This window comes from Purpureocillium takamizusanense, chromosome 2 (assembly GCF_022605165.1).
Source record: "Purpureocillium takamizusanense chromosome 2, complete sequence".
Classification (NCBI taxonomy): domain Eukaryota; kingdom Fungi; phylum Ascomycota; class Sordariomycetes; order Hypocreales; family Ophiocordycipitaceae; genus Purpureocillium; species Purpureocillium takamizusanense.
Window position 1 is genome coordinate 1,080,281 of NC_063069.1, and position 23,492 is coordinate 1,103,772.

The window sequence follows — 23,492 nt, forward strand, 5'->3', positions numbered from 1 at the left end:
GGCGGGCGCCGTGGCCAGGTGAGGTGAGGTGAGGTGAAGCGATCTGAAGTGACTCTTGCGGTTTGCGCGTCTCGTCTCGGGTCGCCGAGGTGCTGCAGCTGAAGACGGGAGGCTCGGCCAGTTGAGCTACTGATGAGGTGCCCGAGTCGCTAGTAACTAGTTGACCAGGACTTGTGAATTTACTAGCGAAGTACGGACGTACGCAAGTGAAGTGTAGGTCAACCAGGCAGGCAGGCAGGTTTCTGGCTGCGCGTGCTTGCTCGCTTCCCGCAATCCCCAATCCTCACCATCATCACCACCACCACCACCGTACCCGGGCGTTTTGCCACGCCCCCCGTTCCTCGTCTCCATCTCACCGCTGCCAGTGCGCAGACTACGGCCAGAGCAGACCACAGAAGTCCTTGCGGACCCCGGCGACTGACACCTCCCGACGTCATCGTCACTCAGTCACCTCAGGCAGGCTGACGGCTCCGCCAGCTGCGCGGTGCGACCCGGCCGGCGGCAGTCGAGCCTCCAAACGAACCCACCTCCACTCTCCATCCCCCAGTCCGTGTTAGCACCAAAATCGTTCGCTCGCTCGGGTCAGGACGCTCGACACCGAGTCCTCTTCTCCTCCCTCCCGCGTCGCTGGCCTTTGTCCCGAATGCGCGCCTCCCTTGCTGCTCGCTCGCTTCGGCCTGCTGCATCCTACCCCGTCCCTGGTCACTGATCCAATCGACTGTCGACGGGGGGCCGTCTCGTCTCACCCCGTCCTGGCGACATGCACAGCAGCCCCGACGACAAGCTGCGGTCGCCCTCTGGCGCCTCGGTCGCCGGACGCAACCAACCCGAGCTCGAGAGCGACTCCCACAGCGACGACGACGATGCCGCCTCCCGCAGCGGCAAGCGGAAGCGCCTCATCTCTGTCTCGTACGTCGCGTCCCTTTTTCTTTTGCGGTTCGCCTCTGTCGCTGCTGCTGCCGCCGCCGCCGCCGCCCACCTTGATTCGTGGTGCAATGTTTTGCCGTCGCATCGCAACTCCACACTCCGAGTCCCGTTTGCTTCTTGTCCCGTTGCCCCATGTCGCCTCCCTCATCCCCCTCGTCTGACACTCAAACCGTGCGAGCCGAGGCTTACATTCCCATAACCAGGTGCGAGATATGTAAACAACGAAAAGTACGTTCGTCCATGATCTGGCTTGGTGACGGCCCGAACCTGGCTCACAGGTTCCCGATCTATATCACAGGCCTGCTGACATGCTTGCAATTAGGTCAAATGCGATCGTGGCCAGCCGTCGTGCGGCTGGTGCGCTCGCAATGGCGCCGTATGCGAGTACAAGGAGCGCAAGCGGCCTGGCCTCCGCGCCGGGTTCGGCAAGGAGCTGCAGGAACGCATGGACAAGCTCGAGGCCATCCTCAAGTCACACTCTGAGATCATCCAGGCTCACATGGCCTCGAACCCGGCGGCCACACTAGCGAGCGTACGCAACAGCAACCCAAGCTTGCCCAGTGATGTTGGCACGCCGAGGGACCACCCTAGCGTATACAAACCCTCGGAACCTGCCAGCACACCACAGGCCGACTTGTCCGCATATCCGCCAAAGACGAGTTTCAGCGCCGGCTCACAAGGCGTCGAATTCAACCTCCCGTCGACCCCTAGCATTCACGACAGCCTCCGACCGCAGATGCACATGGGCGCTAGCTCTACATCGGTCCAGCTTCCGCCGATACAGTCCAACCCGGCCTTACACGAGTATTATGGATCTCAGACGCCGAGTTTGCAGCCGGGACCCGGCACTCTCCCCCCACCTGGCGGAGCGTCAGCTACCGACCAGGATATGCCTCCGTACGACCTCCTTTACGCTCTTGTCGATCTGTACTTCAAGCACATCAATTCATGGTGCCCGATATTGCATCGGAAAACCACCCTCGACTCGTTGTTCGGACCCTCGACCTTTCAGGAGACGGATAGGATACTTCTGCACGCCATTGTCGCAACAACGATGCGTTATTCCACCGACGCCCGACTCACGGAGGAGCGGCGTCAGCATTACCATCGCGTGTCTAAGGAGCGCGTTCTGCTGTACGGAATGGAGAATTCTTCCGTCAAGTCACTGCAGGCACTCGTCATCTTGGCTCTGGACCTCTGCGGCAGTAGCAATGGACCGCCAGGTTGGAACATCATGGCGCTCATCACCAGATCCGTGGTGCAGCTTGGCCTTGCCGTTGAGACGAATTCCTTCAGTGTATCGCCCAACTACAAATCGATATACACGCTGCGGGCCATGGTTTTACCAGAACCGAAAGATTTCATCGAGGATGAGTCGAGGCGGCGACTTTTTTGGATGATTTACTTGCTTGACCGATATGCGACGATTGCGACGGCGTTTGAATTCGCATTAGCCGACAAGGAGATTGACCGGACGCTGCCTTGCCGGGACGACCTCTGGATGAAGAATGAGAAGGTTGACACAAAGTGGTTCAAGACGAGACACCACCACGGAGACCAGCCGGAGCAAGAGACGTTGCAGCCGGAAAACCTGGGCGCCTTTGCGTACTATATCGAGATTCTGGGGATCTTGTCTAAGATACATCAGTTCCTCAAGCAACCCGTCGACATTAGCGCGCTGAGTGACGTGGAGCAATGGCAGTTCCGGTACAAGGAGTTGGACAACGAGCTGACGCAGTGGAAGTTTGGCCTTCCCAGTGAGTTTGGCAACATGTCCCGGCTGTTCCAGTCTGGGCTGGGCAAGAGCATTAGCTGCACCTGGATCATGCTTCACGCCACGTATCACACGGCCGTCATCCGACTTCACTCGTCGGCAGCATACCCTACGACACGATCGCCCATCTTCGCGCCGTCGTATAGCGCCTCCCAGAGGTGCCACGGCGCCGTCGAAAACATTGCCGCCCTGGGCGAGTTTGTCGTCAACAACGGAATGTTGTCAAAACTGGGACCTCCGTTTGCGTTTACGATTTGGGTGTCGGCTCGGTTACTGCTCGTGCACGGCTCAACAGTCGAGCGCAACGTGTCGCCTCAAATCGGCGTCTTCGTCGAGACCTTGCGTGAGATGGGTCGATACTGGCCAGTGGCCGCCCGCTACTGTGGGCTGCTGCAGCGCGTGTTGGACGAGTATGCCGACAGCGAGAGACAGGGTGGTGGCGTCACGCCGAGCTCAGTACGAATCCTGGCCGACATGCGACGCACCGCCTTCGACCTGGACTTTCTCATCTCTCGCCAGCCTCGTCAGGGCGCGGCGGTACCAAACATGCAGCGCGTCCCTAGCCTGACACCGGCAAGAACGCCGGCACCAAATGAGCTTGAGTACCTGGACGTGTTCGACTTCTTCAACGTGCCCCGTCTGCCGTTTGGCCCAGACAGTGGCGGAATGGCACCAGAGACGTCGATGGAGGCACAGAACGGAAGTGCCGGTCAGGTGCTCGGACCGCTCAACGAGTTCAACATTACCAACTTCATGGTAGACGCCAACAGCGACTGGCTCTTTAAGCAAGACGGCCCGAAGTTCATGGCTTGAGGGAGGGCGTGTGTCGTAACATGACCAGGGTCAGATGCGGGCTATGTGCTTGCAAGGCCATTGTGAAGTTGATTTTGAGACAGTTTTCGCGAATGTGCTATTAGGCAATGGCGTAGGAGTATAAGGAAACAGGCGGCGCAACACTGACGAACGGGCGGTGTGCTATCTTGTGAAGCCGTTGGACAAGTCGACACGTGGAGAGCAGGATGGGCAACTCGGGACGAGGCTCCAAAGAGGGACGCCTGACGGTCCTGGAGGGGATTCGCCGAGGGTCAAGTGCTCACAGTCTGAAGTGGGCGGGAGAATAATAAGCGCTTGCAAGCGCCTTCGGCGGGTGGCGCAGCTTCGTGACGATTTGCAGTCAATGCTGAGCAATATAGGCTGTGGCAATGCTACATGTACTACTACTGCCGAACGAAGCGAATACAAACAGCAAAGCCACATGCACTGAGCACATGTTCTGGGTGCGCCGCCGGCAATTGTGGCACGGTTTCGGGCGGAGCCGAAGGAGAAGCCAAAGAAGGCAAGGTGCCTGCCTCCCTTTTAACGTTAGTGCGTTTTGGTATATCGTAAAGTAGACTGCTGACATTGAAGCCAGTCTGCGCTCGGGGACTTTCTCAATGAAAGCTTGGCCGTCGTCGAAATAGGCCCCGTTCTGGACCGTCTTTGCTAGGTAAGGTAGGTATTGCACCGCCCCCCCCGACAGCGCTGGACGAGGCATCCTTCGGCAACGGTCCGGGAATCCGGACCCTGCTGGAGGGGGCACACTTTGTTGCAGCGGCGAGGATAGCGTGCGTGCGCCCAGTGAGTGCCCTTTATTTGTGCCGTGTGCCCGCGATGCGACCAGCTACATGGCTCCATGGCATTTGACTGACTTTACTTGTCGTGACAGACTATTAAGGAGAACTTTTTAATAGGTCTTTTTGTTCTGCCTCCCGGACAGCCGATTCGCTCTCTCTCTCTTGCGCGCGCGTTCGCAGAAATAAAGAGATTCAACAGTACGGCTGAAGATACTGGTTTACCGTCTCGGAGGAGGAGTCGCTACTACGAAAGTTGGTGAAGAGGGGATTTCGACACACCGCGACCGAGAATTCTACGATTGCTTCCCAGTCTCAGAGTGGCTACTTAGGTCTGTTGAGAAAGCGCTCGCTAGCTCGCACGGGTTAGTAGTCGTCGATTTTCTGCCCAAGGCCTGGTGGCTGCAGTTCCTCGCCTTATTAGCATCGAAGGGAGTGCAGGCGCGCGCGCTCATGTCCGACGCGGAACATGATGCCGCCGCGCCGGCGTCGGAGAAACGCAGCGACGGGATGAAGCCAGGCGGCTGGTCGCGGCGGAAGAAGCTCGTCGTCGCGGGGGTGGTGTTGCTGGTGGTGGTCGCCGCCATCGGCCTGGGGGTTGGTCTCGGCGTCGGGCTCACTCGCCACCGCGGCGATGACGGCGGCGGCGGCGACGACGCCGCCCCGAGCAACAACGGGACAGGCATCTCATCGCGCGGCTCCGTATGGCGGCCCAAGGCGGGCGTCAGCTGGCAGATTGTGCTCAAGAACCCCATCGACGTGGGCGACCAGCTTACGCCGGACGTGGACGTCTACGACATCGACATGTACGAGAACACGGCGGCGACGGTGGAGCGGCTACACGGCGCGGGCAAGAAGGTCGTGTGCTACTTCAGCGCCGGATCGTACGAGGACTGGCGCGCGGACAAGGACGAGTTCCGCGACGGGGATCTGGGGAAGCCGCTGCCCGAATGGGCTGGGGAGCGGTGGCTGAGGCTGTCGAGCGACAACGTGAGGCGCATCATGAGCAAAAGGATCGCGTATGCGGCGCAAACGGGGTGCGACGCCATCGATCCGGACAATGTGGACGGCTACGTATGCTTCCCCTCCCCCATCTTCCATATGCGCGTCGTCCTCTTTGCAGCGGCGGAGTGCCAGTGCTTGCGTTCCCCAAGTTCCATCTTTGTTTCACGCAACTGACAGATAGATGAGCAGCAAAACGACAACGGGCTGGGCCTCACGGCGAACGACACCGTCTCGTTCGTGACGTTTCTCCAGGCGGAGGCGTCGCGGCACAACATGTCCATGGGACTCAAGAACGCGGGCGGCATCATCCCGCAGGTGCTGCACCTGTGCGACTTCAGTGTCAACGAGCAGTGCGTCGAGAAGGGCGAGTGCGAGTCGTTTGCGGCCTTTGTGGCCGCGGGGAAGCCCGTCTTCCACATCGAGTACCCTGACGGCGCGGCAGGTGGCAAGGTCGACGGGGCAGCGGCGGATGAGATTTGCGGGCGCAAAGACAAGGCCAAGGGTGCGGAGGGCTTCAGTACCGTGATGAAGAGGATGAAGTTGGACGGGTGGGTTGAATACTGCGACGGCAAGGTGTACGAGACGAAGACGACGGAGTCGAAAGGAAATCGGAGGTCAGGACCGCGACGCTAAACGTGGCGGCGACGGGGCCTGTCTATATGTGATGCTGCATGATATCGAGATGCAATGCCGTCATCAACTTGACATGCGAGTTGCGGCCATGACGTGGTGGTGGTGGGCGTGAGTCGTCGTGCGTGCAGCAAGCAAGCAGGGTGTCCCAGGCACGGCTTGAAACGCCGCCCACATGGTACGCATGTGCTATATCGAGCAGCGGGCGCACGGACGGGGTCTTGGACGAAAGGACAGGTCTGTTTTGCATGTCGCAGATGGGCCATCTGCGCGTGCGTGCGTGCGTGCGTGCAGGACACCTGCAACAACACAACACGGGCCAACCGCTTGTGAGAGATGACGTGCCGCCGGGGCGATGCAAGAACAAGGCGTCGAGTTTGTCGATGATGGACGGCGGGCCAGGCAGGCGGGGGTCGCGTTGGGCGAGGGCCGAGACATGACACCAACGGTACGGAATGCGGTGCGCTGCGGGGGAGAGATGTAGCTCGTGCTGCTAACCTGGCATCCTGCGCATGATCGTAGATAGGTAGATGCGAACTACTAGTAACTAAAGTAGTGTGTTTGAGAGGTTAAAGACGGGACGAAAGAAACTGCGCCGGAAGCGGCCGGGGAGAGACACAACCGATGAGGTGGTCGTGTCGCTGCGATAGGCTTAGCGCAGGTTGCCATGCTCTGTGGTGCACCTTGAGATCACCTCAACCTAAGCCATTCCGTCCGGTCCTTACGGGCGCCAACTACGATTCCGCAGTGCTGGCCCTACAGTGGTCGCCCTCCTGGCCGCTGCCCGTCTGCCATCCGCCTAGTAGGTTAGTAGCGGTAGCTGCCCGTGTTCCAGGCCTCTCAGGCCCCACTGTCCAGGCTCCGCAGTACTTACCAAGGTATCAAGATGCGCCTGCCCGTCTCCAAGCGAGCCGCAGCCCAAAAAGCCGTGTCGACAAGGCCAGGAAGGGAACGGGGAAGGGACAATTGGCCAGGCCGAAAGTAACATCCAACAGGGGAGGAGACCAGGGCCGCGCCGTATGCCCTAAAACGTACATAGCCCGGCGTCTCGCCAAAGGATCGAGGTCGCGGTTGGTTGGTCAGCATCCTCTACAAAGTATCTGTCCGTGCAATGCAGGTTGGTTGGGTAAAAGTTGAGAGAGATGCTCGCTTGGTCGTTTCTGCCCCGATCAGTGATCCCCTGGAAAGCACTGCGACTAAGTTACTGCCAGTGATCGACGGCACACGGACGGCGAGCTCCCGGGGGTGTCGGGCCCCACTGGTTTGCCGGGCCAGCCGCCAGTAGCCAGCCAGCTGAGCGCCCCCCATGCCGCAGGCTTACTGCCTGGACGCAAACCTGGAAGCTTGTAATACCTTCCCGTGCCGAAGAGGTAAGGTAACTACCTCTAGGTAACTGCTGTCCATGGATCTTGCTCAGCAAGCTCGGCCCGCTGACGTCGGCCGCTTTTGCGCTCCCGTCCCCTGTCACCGTCACCCCCGTTCGTATCGGGGCAGCGCCACTAGTAGTAGCAGACGCAACGAAAAGCTGGAAGCTTCCAACAAGCTTTGGTACGGCGTCTGCGAGGGACCCAGTGCGGTGCTGTACTTTGTTCAGGCCATGCCATGATTTATCAGCCCCCGTCCGCGCTGGCCCTACCTTAGTACCAAGCAAGAGTCGCGGCTTGACCCGACGGTTTTGGCAGACCCAAAGACACGTTGCTGAACAGATAGATAGTACCTGAGCCATTACCGCTCCCATCCACTGATACATAAGCTAAGGCACTGCCTGCCTACCTGGTCCACGGCTGCCCTTCCATCGGACCTCCGATCTGAGCTAGCCTTGGTTGACGTACCTTACCTTACCGCACCGTGCCGTCGTCACCGCCAACCGTTTTGACGAGCTTGGCCACCTTAGTACTTTATCTTTTCTCCCCCGCCCCCCAACAAACCGCCGAGCAAACATCCTCACGCACATCGCTCCCGCCCCCCCCGAGTCTTGCGCTGGCCAACCTGCGCACGATACAAACCTCCGTTGCGGTCCGTTGCGTAGCCAGAGACGCCGAGATCTTTATCCTACCTGTTAATCTCTAATCGTTCGACATGGGAAGCTATACCTTCAAGTGGTGAGTCGCCTTCCGATTGCTCCTCTTCCCGCCCCGACGGCAGAAGCTTGCAGAGGTGGCGAGTCGAGCTCAAGCTGCGAGGGGTAAAAAAAAATCGAGGTGACGTTGGCGTCATCGTTACCAGCACCCGTCTGGCCCCCGCCCGCCGACCATCGCCGCCGCCGCCGCATTGTTCGACCATGGATCGCGGATGCCTCTACCACTGCGCGCTCGTTCTGCTTCGACCATACAAACCCGTTGAGCTCCGTTGGGCATCGGCTCGAATGTCGCTGACAATACCATTCTGCATACAGGGAGCATCCCGCCGAGGAGGCCTTTGTCACGGGCACCTTTGACAACTGGCAGAAAACGGTCAAGCTGGAGAAGCGCGATGGCGTCTTCCAGCAAAAGGTGGACATTGCGCACCCTCTGCACAAGATCTACTACAAGGTACGTGGACGAAAGTCGGGCGCTGTTCCGTTTCTTCAATGGTTTCTTCCCTTGCTTCGCTGCACTCTGGGCGCGCCCAAACATGGTTTCGCCGCTCCCTCTGTCTGTCTGCGCGAGTGCGTGCGACAGGGACACAATGGTCCATCTGGCCGGTCCGTCTCAGCCCGCTGCATTCAACTGTAGCGCCCTTTGCGACACGCCCGCCCCGACGGTCCCGAACCCTCGACCGACCAACCACGGGCAGCGACCCCGGCGCAGCGACGGCGGCGACGACGAATGCGAAACATGCATCTCATGGTCTGCCGCATTACTTGGCGCCCGAGGGAGACGGCGATGCTCAACCACGGACGTCAGAGCCATTGTCGCACGCTCCCTGATATGCGCAACACCGACCACGGGCAACTCAGTTGCGATTGTGGGCCGAGGACCGGCGGACCGGGGGCTTGCTCTGGCGGCCTCGTCGCATTTTGATGCGCCTGTCGTCGAAGGCTTTCGGGCCTGTCCTGCCTGGCGTCGCTTTGCGTTGCCTTGCATAGCGTTGCGGCGCGGCGGCGCGCCTCCACCACCCAGGCTGGTCACCTAATTTCCCATGCAGGCGAGCGAGTGTTCGCCCTCGGCCGATGGCGGGCCCGACGCAAGCTCCAGGGGGGGCGAGCGAGGCATGGCAACGACCATGTGCGGACGCAATCGAGTTCGGTGCTGCCTGCCTACCTAAGTAGGTAGGTGTCCTAGGTGCCCTCGCCCTCGCTGGCCTGTCGCAGACGGCAACCCGAGGTGCCTCGCGGTGCCTGGATGCGGACGAGCAGGGCACTGGATCGCGCGGGCAGGCGAGACACGACGCTGGGGAAACCCGTGGGCCTCTCCCTAGTGGGTGGGATAGCGTGCGTGCGAGGCCCGCCCCAGGCGGCGACCCGTGGACGCCCGCCCATCCGCCTGCGTCGCCGCAGCTGAGGCGACCTGAAGCACCTGGCTGGCACCCTAACACCGGGGGGTGGGTGCCAGTGTGGCCCCCCCCGGCCAGGGCGACGGGCCCTTCCACGGCCTTCTTCGACTTGCCCGCGTGGATGCTTGCGTTCGTCGCCCACGACAGGGTTCCTGAACCGAGTCCGCCCCCAATGCATGCGCCAAAAGCCCTGCGTGAGCCCTTCACTCCACTCACACGACAGCGACCCACCCACCACGCACAGCATTGGGCCAGCCCCTTGCTCCAGCCTCCCCGCTTGCATATATCTCACGTCACGCCCGCGCCCATTCGCTGCCAGTTGTCCACTTGTCATCAAACAAAATCTCTTTCTTGCATCTGAGCGCCCGGGCCAATTCGCTGACCCGGTCCACTCGACGTTTTATAGTTTGTCGTCGACAACAATTGGACCATCAACGAGTCCTCGCCTCACGAGCCAGACAGCGAGGGCAACATCAACAACTTCCTGACCCAGGCCGACCTCGAGCAGCCGAGCTTCAGCAGCTCCATCCTCAACACCGTCACTCCCGAGTCCACCACCGTCGCAATGGCTGGAAAGAAGAACAACAAGAAGAAGCAGCAACAGAAGGCCCAGCAGGCCGCCCCTGCTACCAAGCCTGCCGAGACTGCGCCGGCGGAGACCACGGCTGCCGCCCCGGTCGCCGCTGTGGTCCCTGTCGAGGCTGCACCCGCCGCCGAGCCCACGGCTGCCGCCGCTGTTGTTGCGCCCGTTGCTGCCGAGAGCAGGGACGATACCGCCACGCCGTCCATTGTGCCCGGCGGCTTCCCTGAGACGCCCGCGAACGAGGAGGACAAGACGGTCAGCGTCAATCCCCTGCCCGCCGCGCCCGGCGCAGTCAACCCCATCACCCTGGAGCCTGGCGAGAAGATCCCCCAGACCGTTACCGGTCAAGGCCTCAACGACAATGTCAAGCTTGACAAGGAGTCGTACGAGAAGAGTGATGCGTTGCCCGGTGTCGTCGCGACTGACCTGCCGCCCGTTTCCAAGAACACCATCCCCGAGTCTAGCCTTCCCATCACCAGCAACAAGGATGCCACCATCAACACTGTCGGCCCCGGTGCCACCACCGCTGCCCTGGCTGGCCAAGTCCCCCTCGAGTCCAAGGATTCCAAGGTCCCAGAGGTCGTCAAGGAGAGCCAGCAGAAAGCTGGCGTCGCCCCCGAGGCCTCAGCTGTCCCTGAGGAGGTCAGGGAGAAGGCTGCAGTGGAGGATGAGCTCAAGAGCAAGGTTCAGGAAGCTCCCGGCACCTCTGAGGGCCACGCCGGCGTTGGCGCCGAAAAGCAGGAGAACACTGGTCTGATCGCCGGTGCTGCTCTCACCACTGGTGGTGCCGTTGCCGCTGCGGTCATCGCTGCCAAGGACAAGCTCGTCGAGGCCGCCGGCCCCACCGTCAACGAAGCCGCTGCCTCCGCTACCGATGCTGCCAACAAAAACCTACCGGACTCGGTCAAGGCTCAGCTGCCCGAGGCAGCCCAGAATCATCTGGCAGCGCAGTCCAAGGAGACCACCCGAGAGGAGGTCTCCCCGCAGGTGCCCACCGAGGTCAAGGAGTCTCTTACTGAGGCTGGGAAGAGCCCCGAGGCTGCCGGCAACACCGAGGCTGTTGTCGAGAAGAAGCAGGTCGAAACTGAGCTGCTCAAGGAGGTCAAGCCGGCGCCAGCCGTGGACGAGACCAAGTCTGCTGCGACCAAGGCGCCCACAACTAAGCCCACGGAGACGGCGGCGACGCAGGGCAAGGCTACCGAGGCCAACCCCGAAGCGGCCAAGACCGAGGCGGTCAAGGCTGGTGCCGCCAACGGTACCAACGGCACGGAGACGAAGCCTGCTGAGGCCAGCACACCCGCCTCCAAGGAGGCGAAGAAGAAGAGCCGCCTGAGCACCATGTTCAGCAAGCTCAAGGAGAAGCTCAAGTAAACGCGCCGGAGAGAAAAAACAACGAAGAGACGAGAGGCTGGGAGGCTCCATGTTGAGGTGGTATTTGCGGTAATGGTTTTCCTTTTTGGTTTGTCGAGTGTTACCTGTGTCAAATGATTCCCCCAGATTCTGCGATAGGAGAGAATGGTCAGAGCCGTTGGCCCGTCTCGCGCCAACCATCATATACCTAGGTAATTCATGATCATTTTCGGAGTCGCCCTTTCTTGTTTGAATCAGTACCGGCAACCATGCATACCAGGATGTCGTGGCGTTGGCTGATGTCTCGGGCTGGGCGGTTTGGTGGAAAGATCGTTGTCAAGTAGTTCATCTTCACTACATATATACCGATCAAATGAGAGACCACGCCATGGTGCATGTGGGCACTTGTCTGGTCGTGTGATCATATCGCGCTCCTTGCTGAGCACCGCTAGAGGCGTGTGAGTCGATGCTTTTTTGTCTGCGCCCATTTTAGTTCGTAGCAAGCACGCATATCAACATGCGAATCGGACTTCGGATGTCAGCCACTGAGTCCCAATCCACGACCCCCCCCGCATTGTCTAGCCTCTGCCGTCTTGCCATCCCCACGTGCCGATATCGAATGGTGATGAAGCTGTCCAGGCTATATGCGACATCACGTGGTAGTCGCTGACTAAGGTGACGGAAGGGATGCCATGGGCCAGCAATTCCAAGTGGTTCCTCATCGTCACGATTCGCCCCTCTGACTCGACTGTTGCTATCCACCAGTCCCGGGGTCCGTCCCAAGTTGGACCCCCTCTTGCTCGAAATCACATCCTTTGCTTGCACAATCTTCCTATCATCCAGCGCGTCGTGTTGTGCTTGAGTACTGCACTGCTACTCAAGGTTTCTGCTCACGCCGTTCATTCATCCCTGCTTCCGCTCGCTCGGTCCCTTCCCGTGAACCCGGCCCGTGCCCCCGCCTGTGGCATGGTGACCGTTGAGGTTCCTGCCCATTGATTAACGGGTTGGCCGAGATAGTCCCGTTCATCTCGCGTCCGCCATCGAGAGACAAGCGACACGCGCCACGGTTCTGGCATCGGCCATGAGTTCATCGAACTCGACTGTGGGCAAGTCCCTGCCAGCAACCTCGAATCACGCCTCGTCGAACCCAGCGGGACCCTCGACCACGAGCTTCGAATCCACGCGTCGACCTGCACAGATCGGAACGTCATCGCCCCAGCCGATGCCGAGGAAGGGGCAGGCCTCCAGAAAGCAACACAAGAACCAGCGACGACCGAGTGGCGGGCTGAGGGTGAACAGCGCCCTCGACGACTATGACCACATGGCGGAAATGCGGGCAGTCAGGAATCCGTCCAGCCGCCGTGGCCAGACCTCCATTACGCACCTGCTGAACTACACGGCTCCGAGAGCGTACCAGGATCATGGCCATCATCTTCATCATCCGAGATCGTTCCGTAGGAACCCGACCTGGGGTCCTGGCTCAGGCTACCATGCCGCCGACAAGGCGCGATACGTCCATGCCAACTACCGTTTCGTCGTCTCGCCAGACGGTGTGTACAAAACACATGCGGCCGATGCAGACCTGTACCTGGAATGGACCAACATTCTGCAAGTCATCGCATCTCCCGAGTCCCAGTCAGCTTCGTGTCCGATCTGCCTCTCCGAACCGGTGGCACCGCGCATGGCCAAGTGTGGGCACATTTTCTGCCTCTCCTGCTTGATTCGATTCATGAACTCGTCGAGCGACGACGATGTAAAGTCGGGTAAAGGCGCTCGGTGGAAGAGGTGCCCGATATGCGAGGACACCATCTACTTGCACGAGGTGCGGCCTGTGCGCTTCCATGCCGGCCAAGAAACACCTCTGCCCAACGTCGGCGATGATGTGGTTCTGCGACTTATGGCGCGGAAGGGCAACTCGACCTTGGCTCTACCCTGGGAAGGAGGGGCGGAGGTTTTGAACGCCGGAGACGACGTCCCCTGGCACTTTGCTGCTAACGTCCTGGACTATGCACGCATAATGAAGGGCACAACGGAGTATATGCACGGACAGTTCGATGAGGAAATCACTGCGTTGACAGAGCAGGAAAGAGAAGACGAGCTTCTGTTTGGCCAAGACAACGAGTGGACTCAAAAGGCTATCAAGGCCATCTCCCAGGCCAAGGAGCGGACGGAGGGCCTCGCCAATCCCGAGGCTGCGATATCGATGCCAGGCCCAAACCCGTCAAAACAACCCGCCGAGGCAGATTTTTACTTTTTCAGCTCACCGCCTCATCTGTATCTGTCGCCGCTGGACATCCGGATCCTCAAGACAAAGTACGGCGCCTTCTCTAACTTTCCGTCGACTCTGCTGCCGAGAATCGAACATATTTCCACAGGACACGTCGTGGACGATGCGTTGCGTAAGCGTGCCAAGTATCTCGGCCACCTTCCGCGCGGTTGCGTCATCAGCTTTCTAGAGTGCGACTGGACCGACATTGTTCCCGCGGAGACGCTGGCATCATTTAATGGGGAGATCGAACGGCGTCGCAAGCGCAATCGTGACAAGGCAGCTCAAGAGGAGCGTGAGCGCCAGCAGGCGGAGCGCATTGAGGCCGCGGACCTCCGACGAACGCTCGGTACGCCGAGGACGATTGAGCCAGTGGAAGAGCACATTTCGAAGCTGGACATTTCGGAATTTCAGCCACTATCCGCACATACTGGCACGACACCTCCCGACCCCCGCCCTGGATTTGAGACGCTGGCGTCCATGTCGACCAGTCCATCCACACAGCGAACCGTCTGGGGAACTCGTGCGCTGGCTGCGTCGCCTGAGCTGGAGCCAACACAGCCCAACGTGGACGATGGGTGGCTCAAGGACGAGGAGCTATTGGGCACTGCCGAGCTGGCGATGCAGCTCGAAGCCATTGACGCCGTAGAGCACGCTGCCGCTAGCGGAGGAGCAAGCGTTGCCGGTAACGGCGGTGGCGGCAAAAAGGGCAAGAAGAAGAAGCAGAAGATCACGCTTATGAGCACTGGCGGCAGGAGGGGGAACTGAGCGATTTAGAAGAACGCGACATAGATGTTCAGACAGCGATCTTGAGTGGGCATTTCGCTTCAACTTTGACTCCGGGTTTGAGACCTCGAGGTTAGTGTGCTGCAGCAGACGGGGGCCTCGGGAATGCGATGGCAGTCAACATGAAGTGAGCGCGCACGCCATTCTGGGTTCTTGATTGTAAGCAGCTTAATCATGTACAATGCGCAGCGCTCATTTATTGGGAAGCCATTGAGATGCCCATGGCAGTGTGTTACTACGAAGGTCGAAGTATGAATTCCGCTTCCGGACACGCAAGAAGTGATGCAGAAACAAACTACTCAACGTCAAATATTCGGTGATAATAAAAGGATAACAGGAAACACAGACTTGCTATAAGTTGCTGGATATATGAAGTACCATGGGCAAAATGTCCTGCCCGGTGTCGATGTAATCCGATTGCGTCGGATGCCTCGATGGACCAGGCGGGGCGAAGACGGTGGACGTGGTGGAGCGTAAAAGGCGGTGGGCCAAAATTTTTCCCACAGTCGCGGCAGAAAAAGCATCAGCAATTCAGCCCCCGACTGAGCTGCAGTTCTTCGTACGCTTCCGCCGCCACGACAAGAGTTCACGACAGGACGCACCTCCCTCTCTTCACGGCATAGCATGGCCGCGGTGGCATCGCCGACACTGACGTCGACGTCGCACACGCTCACAGCACTGCCGCCGGGCATGGCGCCCGCCACGACAAACTCGACGCCGAATGGCGAGACGCACCTGCTGCTGGAGGCGCTGCGACCGGCGAACCGGCATGGATTCCTGCAGCCGCAGCCGGCGATACCGGCCGAGTCGCTGAGGCTGGTCAAGGACACGCTCGAGGGCTTCGCGGCGCAGGTCGGCGAGGAGCAGGAGCGGCGACTCAAGGAGAGCAGGAAGCGCAAGCGGGCTGGCGGCGACAAGGGCCGCGACGAAATCGACGTCCTGAAGCTGCGCAAGGTGTACGTGGACGGATTCGAGACGGGTCAGGTGTGGCAGCAGGCCAAGAAGATTATTGGCGGCGTGTTGGACTTTTCCGAGGGCGTGCTGGACGAGCTGGAGGAGGCCAACGAGATTGCCGTTGACGCTCAAGGCGAAGGTGAAGCCGAGCCCAAGAGCATTACGTTCGGAGAGGATGGGTTCGAGGTCGACTCTGGCGAGGACGAAGATGAAGAGGAGTCGGGCTCACAACTCGAAGAAGACGATGAGGATGAGGAGGAATCGGGCGACGAGGAGGATCTCGAGGCGCTCGAGGGTGAATTGGAAGACGAGGACGACCAGGACGCACCAGAGGACCTGGAAGACGACGGAGAGGACGATGAGGATGAGAAAGAATACGTCCAAGACCCCCACGGCCTCAACGACGGCTTCTTTTCCATTGACGACTTCAACAAGCAAACACAATGGTTCGAAGACCAAGACACTCGCGGCGATCCCACCACGGATCAAGCCAGCGATGATGAAGCGATCAATTGGGAGGCAGACCCGCTGGCGCCGTCCAAAGGTGATACAAAGTCATCAAAACGAAAATCAGCTGACGATGAGGCCGGCGACGATGATGACGATGATGACGACGAGGATGGCCCAACCTTTGGTGACATGTCTCTTGATGCGCCCGAAGGCGAGAGCGACGAGGAGGGCGTGGATGAGGACCTCGAGGACGAATCCGGAGACATGAACGCAAATGAGGTCTACTACAAGGATTTCTTCGCGCCGCCGCCTAGGAAGAGCAGAGGTGACAGGCCCAGAAAGTCGGTCAAGTTCGACGCACCCGCACAGGCGCCAGCCGAGGAGGACGTCGAGCGAGCCATGGCCGACGTCCGCCGCGACCTCTTCGACGACGAGTCCGACGTGGAGGGCTCAGAAGACGACCTCTCCGAGGTGGACGCAGGCGACCCCAAGTCGCGCCGGTCGGCGCTCGAGCGGCGGCAGGCCAAGCTCGCCGAGGAGATCCGCAAGCTCGAGGCGGCTTCGGTGGCCAAGCGCGAGTGGGCGCTCTCGGGCGAGGCGCAGGCCGCGGACCGGCCGATGAACTCGCTTCTCGAGGAGGACCTCGACTTCGAACACGTGGGCAAGCCCGTGCCCGTCATCACGCCCGAGGTCAGCGAGGGCATCGAGGAGCTCATCAAGCGCCGCATTCTGGCACAAGAGTTCGACGAGGTGCTTCGGCGGCGGCCCGACGCCGAGTCGGTGCCGCAGGGCACTCGCCGCGGCGCGCTGGCCGAGATTGACGATTCGCGGCCGGAAAAGGGCCTGGCCGAGGTGTACGAAGAGGAGCACATCAAAAAGACCGACCCGGATGCGTACGTGTCCAAGTCGGACGAGAAGCTCCAACGCGAGGAGAAGGAGATCGAGGCCATGTGGCGCGACGTCTCGTCGCGCCTCGACGCCCTCTCCAGCTGGCACTACAGGCCCAAGCCCGCGGCCCCTGCTATCAGCGTCGTCGCCGACGTCGCCACCATCGCCATGGAGGACGCCCAGCCCGCCACCGCGCAGGCTGTCGCCGGCGAGAGCAGCCGCATGGCGCCGCAGGAGGTGTACAAACCCGGCGCCGCGGCCGCCAACGGGGACAAGGGTGCCACGCCGAGGGACGAGGTCGTCACCAAGGGCGGCATGCCCCTCGCCCGCGCCGAGATGTCGCGCGAGGATCGCACCCGTCGCCGCCGTCGCCACAAGGAGCGCGTGCGCAAGGCCGGTGGCGGCGCGTCTGCACCCGCGTCTGCTACCCCCGGCGCCGCCGCCGGCAGGGGAGGTGGGGCCAAGGGCACCGCGACGCGCGCCCAGTCGCAGCGCGAGACAGTCGCGGAGCTCAAGAGGGGCGGCGTCAAGGTCATCAACCGCAAGGGCGAAATCACCGACGTGGACGGCAACAAGGCAAAGGCCGCAAAGGCCGCGTCGAGCGGGAGCTACAAGCTGTAAGAGGGCGGAGGTGGAGCAGCCAACGAGTGAGGCGAGGAGGGAACGACGACGAGGAGCAGGAAGAGGAGGAGGAGGGCGCGACGAGCGGTGGCAGAAAAGGCAAGGAGCATGGATACGGCATGCATGCATTGTATCTGGCGTTGGGGGAGCTGTCTGGCTGTCAGTTTGGCTGGCTGGTTTTATGTTGTTGTCGTCGCACTTGTCGCATGCATATACTTCAGATTACTTACTACAAAACACACATTTACTCGATCCGTAAATGAGTGCGCATAAAACTAGGTAGGTATACAAGGTGATTGGTTTGTGATACACGTAGTCAGCACAGCTTGACGGCCTATGCCGGCCTTCCATCCATCCATCCATCCAACCCATTCCAACGTCGATTCAGTTCACAATGTGCCTGTCCCATGTGGCGATAATTCCTGCCGCCAACCAGACCCGATTCCATCTGCCCGATGCCCGTACAGACTCCGCAACTCCCAGAGCTCAGGAGCTCAAAATAAGGAGGTTTCCCTCTCCCGAGTACAAATCCAAACACACCTCAGGGCGGAAGAGACAGCTCAAGCCTCAGCGGCCGCACCGTTGTCGTCGACCTTTGCCTTCTTAGGGGACTCGCCACCGTCGGGCAGGACGTCGTCCTCGGCTTTTCTCTTGCCGTTGGTGGACGTGGTGACGGGAGCCACGACGGGGGCCGACTCGGGGGCCGCTTCGGACTCCTTGGCCTTCTTGCGGACGAGGCCGCTGAGATCCGTGGCGTTCTTGGCGGCCTCGTCGACGCGGGCTTGCTTGTCGGCGGCGGTTTCGCCTGCAACGGCGCCGAGGAGGCCGCCCAGGGCATTGGCAGCGGCATCGCCGCCGAGCAGGCCGCTGGCGTCGATGGGGTCCTTGCGCAAGTCGACGAGCTATCATGACAAGTCAGTTAGAAAAATTCCAGCGCGCATGTATGCGGATGGGGGGGCCGCACCCGTTGCTCCATGTCAGCAGCGACCTCCTTCATCCCGGCAATAGCCTTGCGGGTGAGCTCGTTGTCCTCGGGCGACGAGCTTGTTGCGAGCTCGACCTCGGTGGCCTGGATCTTGAGCTTGAAGCTCTTGATGGCGAGCTCCATCTCCTTGACGGCTTCGTCGCGAAGGTCCTGGTCCATGGCCTCGCGCTTCTCGTTCTTGCCGTCGTCGCCCGATGTGGTGACGGAGGCAAACTCGAGAGCCAGGGACAGCTTGTAGTGTGCCTCGGCGAGGATTTCGGAGTCTTCCGGGTAAAGCTCCATCTTGTAGTTGAGCGAGATGCGACCGTCTTCTATGGCGGCCGGGTACCGCTCGTTCTCAAGGGAGATCTCGGCGAGGCAGTCGTGCGTGTCGGCCAGGCGCTCCTTGATGTGTCGGATGGCGGGCGAGTCCTGCGCGGGCTCCTTGCCCTTGCCCGCCGCCTCTTCCTCCTGGCGAAGCTGGTCTAGCTGCTTGAGATAACAGACTCGGGCGAGGTCGAGAATTTCAAAGGCAGTGGCCAGGTCGTCTTCTTCTTCTTCCTGTTCCTCCTCCTGAGGGGCCTTTGGCTCCGGGTTAGCTCGAGACGGTGACGAAAGAGGTGAAAGGGCTCACCTCTTCGTCATCAGAGTCGTCAAAGTTCTCGTCGCCGGTGAATTGAAACAATGGCTTCTTCGCATCGGCAGGCCCCTCGTCCTTGTTCCCGGTGGCAGATGGCGCCGCACCGGCACCGCCCCCTTGCGCCGCCTTGTCCGCGTCCGCCTTAGGAGGGTTCTTGGAAGCGGCGCCGTTGTCGGCGGTCTTTGCTTTCTTGTTCTCGGCAGCAGCAGGGCCGCCGAGCACGTCACTCTTGCTCTGACCGACCTTGAAGACGCTGCGGCCGTAGTGGAAGAGGATTTCAGCGTTTTCGGGGGCCGTCTCGCCGTTGAGCTCGGCCTGCATGGCGCTAGCCTTGGAGAAGATCTCGGCGGCGTCGTCGTAATTCTTGTGGGCGTATAGTGCGGTGCCCTTTGCGCTCAAGTCGGCGAGGGAGACTCGTCTGGACTTGGGGTCCTCGTCACGCGAGACGGGCGTGGCGACATCCTCCTCCTCAACAGCAGCCTTAAGCTCCGCGACCTCAGCCGGGACGGCGGCGGCGGCAGGCTCGACGTTGTCGGCAGACTTGGCGTCCTCGACAGGCGCGGCCTCAAGAGCCGTAGCCTCGACCGGGTGCGATTGCTCGACCGCGGGTTCAGACATGGCGAGCGAAGGGTGGTGATGGATCCGCGTGCGTTCGCGTCGTGGGCCGGTGGGCGAAGGAGAAGAATGCGAATCGAGGGAGGATGGATTGACTGGGTTAGTTGAGGGGTGACTGCGAAGGTATGCGGGCGGATTCGACCGTCTTGAGCCACTTTGCGATGGATTCGTGGGTGGTTGGGGCCTTGCGCTTGAGGATGGATTGATGTGATGTGAGGTGGGAGGAGCTCAATGGGGTGACGCGAGGTGGAGGAGGAGGAGGATGGGGAGTAGCAGCAGCAGCAGGAGCGGCAATTGGAGCTCGAGGCTGATGGGGGACCACGACACGTGCTGGCGCGTTTGATTGGCGGTCGAGGTGGTGACGCTCCGGGCGGCGGGGCGGCTGGTTCTGGTGCTCCAGCGGCCGGTTCCGGTTGGGCGGTTGTTGGTGGTGGTGGTGGACCTGGGGCTGGGTTTCCAGGTGCTGCTGGCGCTGTTGCGGGCGCTGTTGCACTGGCAAGTTCTTCTGTCGCTCCAGCTGCTGGGCCAGCGACCGCGTCTGCGAGTGCAGGGTCCGCCACAGCGCTGCCGTTTCGTCCAGCGAAAGCGGGGTCCGTCCAACGGCGCCAGCGGGCGCGTTGACGGGATTGTGGTGGTGAGGGTTCAGCGGTGCCGGCGAGGGCTTGCTGCGGCTTTTACCCGAGTCCACGGCAGCAGCGGCTTCGTCGCGTCGTCGCTTGTCTTGGTCGTCGTCGTCATCTTCGTAGTCGTCGCTATCGTCGTCTAGGTCGTCGTCCTCTCCACCATCCCCTTCCCCTTCCTCTTCCTCGCTGCCGCCGTCGTCATAGTCGTAGTCATCTTCTCCTTCTCCTTCCTCCTCGTCCTCGTCGCCCTCGCTGTCCTCGTCGCTGCTGACGGTGTCCTCCACAAACAGTCGCCTGGCCACTGGGTCGCCATCGACACCCGTCGTCTGCTTCATATAGTGGGTCATGAGCGTCAGGGCGATACTCATGACGGGGGCAATAACCATTCCCGAGGTGATGATATTCCTTCGGATTATGGCGCGCTGCAAATTTCGCAGCGACGCTGGCCTGGCGACGGGCATGGCAGGCCTGCTGGGCTCACTCGTCCTGTCCGCTGCCTGGGGCGGACGGGAGAGTCTGCTGCTGTTGCTGTTGCTGCGCTGTCCGTCCATTCTTGCGAGTGATCAAGTGAGTGAATAAATGAGTGAGTGAGCGAGGTGAATGAATGACGGATCAGGCCTCCGTCCTCACACGCAAGAAAAGACAGTGGATGGGGCAGTTGTTGGTTTTGTCAAGGCAGGGCCGCCGGACTCAAGCTGGCTGGTGAGCACGTTGGGCTGACATTTTCTGGGTGGGACGGACACGACGACGAGACACGATACGATAGGCACGGCAAGTCGGGGCAGGGGTCTGGCCCACGGCCCGCCGCCCGCCCGCGACGAGATATTACCCTCGGCCCCAGGGGTAGCTCGCTCTTGGCTCTTCTCTTGCCCTTCTAGACTCGTAGTCGTCCCGTATTTCAGGGTTATAGCGCTACTTTGCCTTGGCGACGAATTGGGCAGCTGTCCGACTCGTAGCATATCGTGTCGTGTTGGAATAGAATATAGCCTCACATTGGGAATTTGGGATACAAGTTGCGAAGGTTGTAGGGTCACCACCCCGCCCGCCTGCCCGCCCGAGACACCCGGTCATCACTCACTCCCTCCTCGCCCGCTCGTACAGGCTCAAGCACGTAATAAACACCATGGTGTCAAACTCGGCCCCGTAGTCGACATTGACCTGCAGCGTCCCGCACAAGCCCCTCTTGATGACGCCGGTGAAGACGGCGAGCACCGTCGGCCCGCCGCCGCCACCGCCTCGTTCGCCTTGACCCCCGTCCAGCAGCTTCCAATTGCGACTGCTGAGCGCCGACTTGGCCATGCCGTCGGCCGTGACATGGCGCGTCCGCTTCCACACAAACCATCGCCTCTCCTCATGTCGTCGTCCGCTTACATCATCGGGAACATGAAGCATCATGGACCACGAGAAGTTGTTTGCGAGTCCGAGCGGCCGGCTCATGTCCTCCCACACCACGGCGTTTGCGTCAGCCGGATCACCGAGCCCGAGCTTGAACCTGGGCGACAGGGCGAGGATGTGTGAGACGGCCCGCACGGGGCACTCGTCGCTGGGCCCGTCGTAGAGGACCAAATCGGGGTTGGTCCGCGAGGCCGCCCTCCTGCGCACGTAGAGCCGCTGGCCATCATCATTGCTGCCTTCAGGCGAGACGCCGTAGTAGTTCTCCAACAGGGACCGCGGCCTGTCGATGGTATATCGCCGCGGGATACGGCTGTCAGTCATTGCCGGTACCGTGTCTGAATTGACTTTTGCCGAGATGAGACAGACGCCGTCAACCCTCGAGACAACAATTGCACGGCGCCCGACATATATATCAATTCGAACGTACGCCCCTCCATCCTCGGTGATGGAAAGCTAGGGCAATGTCCCCTCGGTCGCCATTGTGGCTGCTGCTGTATTGCCAGCGCCGCATCTCGCGAGGCCCCGGAATACGACCGACCCGAGCTGCTGACAGGCACCGACGAGTCTCGAACATGCCGCACCTGCTACTGGCCACTTCAGCCGCCTGGTCCCAATCGAATTCGGTATCGAAAGAGGGCGGCTCATGTGCGCCGTTGATGCCATCGCCTTTGGTGTGCTCCTCTTCCACTAGCCAAGAGTACCCAGCGCGACATCATATCAAGACTTCGAATAATTTTTCCAGTTTTACAGCACATTTCATCACTCTATCTCTGTGGCCGTCACAAATTGCCCCCCCCCCTCTACGATGTAGCAGCAGTATCACACTGGGATCGATTGAGGGAATCGTGAACGCGGACAGGGTCACCATGACAAGGCACGTCTCTGGGGCCCGTCCGCTCCCAATATGGACTACCAAGGCAGCCGGCTTCGACCAAAGGCTTTGCATTTCTTGTTAAGCTGAATCAGTCAGGTCGTCCAATGTACCCGCTCACAGCAGCTCGACAGTCATCTTATTCGAGCGGCTCATTAGCACGGTCCTAGCCTCTATGGCCGCCTTCGTAGAGAAAAACTTAAGAACAGCGGATCGGAACCCGTTGTCCTCCGACTTCTCAATGGGAAGCAACTCAATATCAGCAAGCAATTTGAACCCTTCGACCATCGAGAGCAGACTCGCTTCAGTTGTGCCGAGTGGCAGACGGCGAAGAAGAAGAGCTGTTTTCGCTGCAGTGTTCTGGAATCTTGAGCTTTTGGGATCGAATGCGACTCGACCTTCTTCCTGCAGCATCGCTCCATAGTCGTCTATGCCTTTCTGAGCTAATAGGAGTTCGCGGGTTGCAGGTCCTATTCTCTGCGGTCCTTTTTCGGCACGCTGTGCCTCGGTGGCAGTAGGAGCTTCATCCTTGCCGAGATACTCTGCCACCGCTCTGCGCACCACGTTCACGCTGCAGGCATCCCTTTTGGCCGCGAATAAGGTCCTCAGGGGGTAAATAAATGTTCTCAGACGACGCGATTCCAGCTCGAGCTGTTCAATTTGCTCTTTTTTGATATCGTCCCTTGACAGCCGCGATGTCAGTGACATTGTTGTCGTTCGGGCCCAAGCATGTATCGCGTTTATCGAAATGTAAATGATCAAAATAGATAGACAGAAAAACAGGAAAAGAGGAAAGGAGGAGATGGTGCAGACATACCCAAGGTATGGAGAGAGAGAAGTAACAATTCTCCAGATATTCTTGAAGCATTCACAGAGCCTCTCGGTCACCACTTTGGAGTGTAGCGAGTCCACGGTTCTCGCTCTATCTAGCAGGCTCCCGCGGTCGACTTCAATATCTGCATCCCAATGCTGAAACGCCAGTAGCAGGTCATTCAATCGCAAGTACCAGTTTAGGTCTACCTGTTGAGGCATGGGGGATTGGAAGAGCGTTTCCTTCATGCCGTGT

General features: G+C 60.2%; 8 protein-coding genes across 8 annotated transcripts; 5 read left to right on the forward strand and 3 right to left on the reverse strand.

The window, feature by feature from the left end:
• Positions 1–760: 760 nt before the first annotated feature.
• Positions 761–3,514, forward strand: JDV02_002156 (uncharacterized protein; the record flags this gene model as incomplete). Its single annotated transcript, XM_047983156.1, has 3 exons — positions 761–909; positions 1,131–1,155; positions 1,250–3,514. The coding sequence occupies 3 exons, from the start codon at positions 761–763 to the stop codon at positions 3,512–3,514; spliced, it is 2,439 nt and encodes an 812-aa protein (XP_047839126.1).
• A 1,250-nt stretch (positions 3,515–4,764) lies between these two features.
• On the forward strand, positions 4,765–5,949 carry JDV02_002157 (uncharacterized protein; the record flags this gene model as incomplete). Its single annotated transcript, XM_047983157.1, has 2 exons — positions 4,765–5,385; positions 5,506–5,949. The coding sequence occupies 2 exons, from the start codon at positions 4,765–4,767 to the stop codon at positions 5,947–5,949; spliced, it is 1,065 nt and encodes a 354-aa protein (XP_047839127.1).
• Positions 5,950–7,513: 1,564 nt separating this feature from the next.
• On the forward strand, positions 7,514–11,756 carry CRP1 (Cruciform DNA binding protein). The gene is made up of 4 exons (XM_047983158.1): positions 7,514–7,593; positions 7,661–8,048; positions 8,342–8,477; positions 9,827–11,756. The coding sequence occupies exons 2-4, from the start codon at positions 8,026–8,028 to the stop codon at positions 11,372–11,374; spliced, it is 1,707 nt and encodes a 568-aa protein (XP_047839128.1). The 5' UTR covers positions 7,514–7,593; positions 7,661–8,025; the 3' UTR covers positions 11,375–11,756.
• A 340-nt stretch (positions 11,757–12,096) lies between these two features.
• On the forward strand, positions 12,097–14,863 carry JDV02_002159 (Delta(24(24(1)))-sterol reductase). Its single transcript, XM_047983159.1, has one exon. The coding sequence runs from the start codon at positions 12,435–12,437 to the stop codon at positions 14,385–14,387; it is 1,953 nt and encodes a 650-aa protein (XP_047839129.1). The 5' UTR covers positions 12,097–12,434; the 3' UTR covers positions 14,388–14,863.
• An 87-nt stretch (positions 14,864–14,950) lies between these two features.
• Positions 14,951–17,610, forward strand: MPP10 (U3 snoRNP protein). Its single transcript, XM_047983160.1, has one exon. It carries the CDS (start codon positions 15,030–15,032, stop codon positions 17,316–17,318), a length of 2,289 nt encoding a protein of 762 aa, XP_047839130.1. The 5' UTR covers positions 14,951–15,029; the 3' UTR covers positions 17,319–17,610.
• A 268-nt stretch (positions 17,611–17,878) lies between these two features.
• JDV02_002161 (uncharacterized protein) lies at positions 17,879–19,540 on the reverse strand (the record flags this gene model as incomplete). The annotated part of the gene is made up of 3 exons (XM_047983161.1): positions 17,879–18,220; positions 18,283–18,864; positions 18,917–19,540. The coding sequence occupies 3 exons, from the start codon at positions 19,538–19,540 to the stop codon at positions 17,879–17,881; spliced, it is 1,548 nt and encodes a 515-aa protein (XP_047839131.1).
• A 97-nt stretch (positions 19,541–19,637) lies between these two features.
• Positions 19,638–20,711, reverse strand: JDV02_002162 (uncharacterized protein; the record flags this gene model as incomplete). The annotated part of the gene is made up of 1 exon (XM_047983162.1): positions 19,638–20,711. The coding sequence occupies one exon, from the start codon at positions 20,709–20,711 to the stop codon at positions 19,638–19,640; it is 1,074 nt and encodes a 357-aa protein (XP_047839132.1).
• Positions 20,712–21,223: 512 nt separating this feature from the next.
• JDV02_002163 (uncharacterized protein) lies at positions 21,224–21,876 on the reverse strand (the record flags this gene model as incomplete). The annotated part of the gene is made up of 1 exon (XM_047983163.1): positions 21,224–21,876. One exon carries the CDS (start codon positions 21,874–21,876, stop codon positions 21,235–21,237), a length of 642 nt encoding a protein of 213 aa, XP_047839133.1. The 3' UTR covers positions 21,224–21,234.
• Between the last annotated feature and the right edge of the window lie 1,616 nt (positions 21,877–23,492).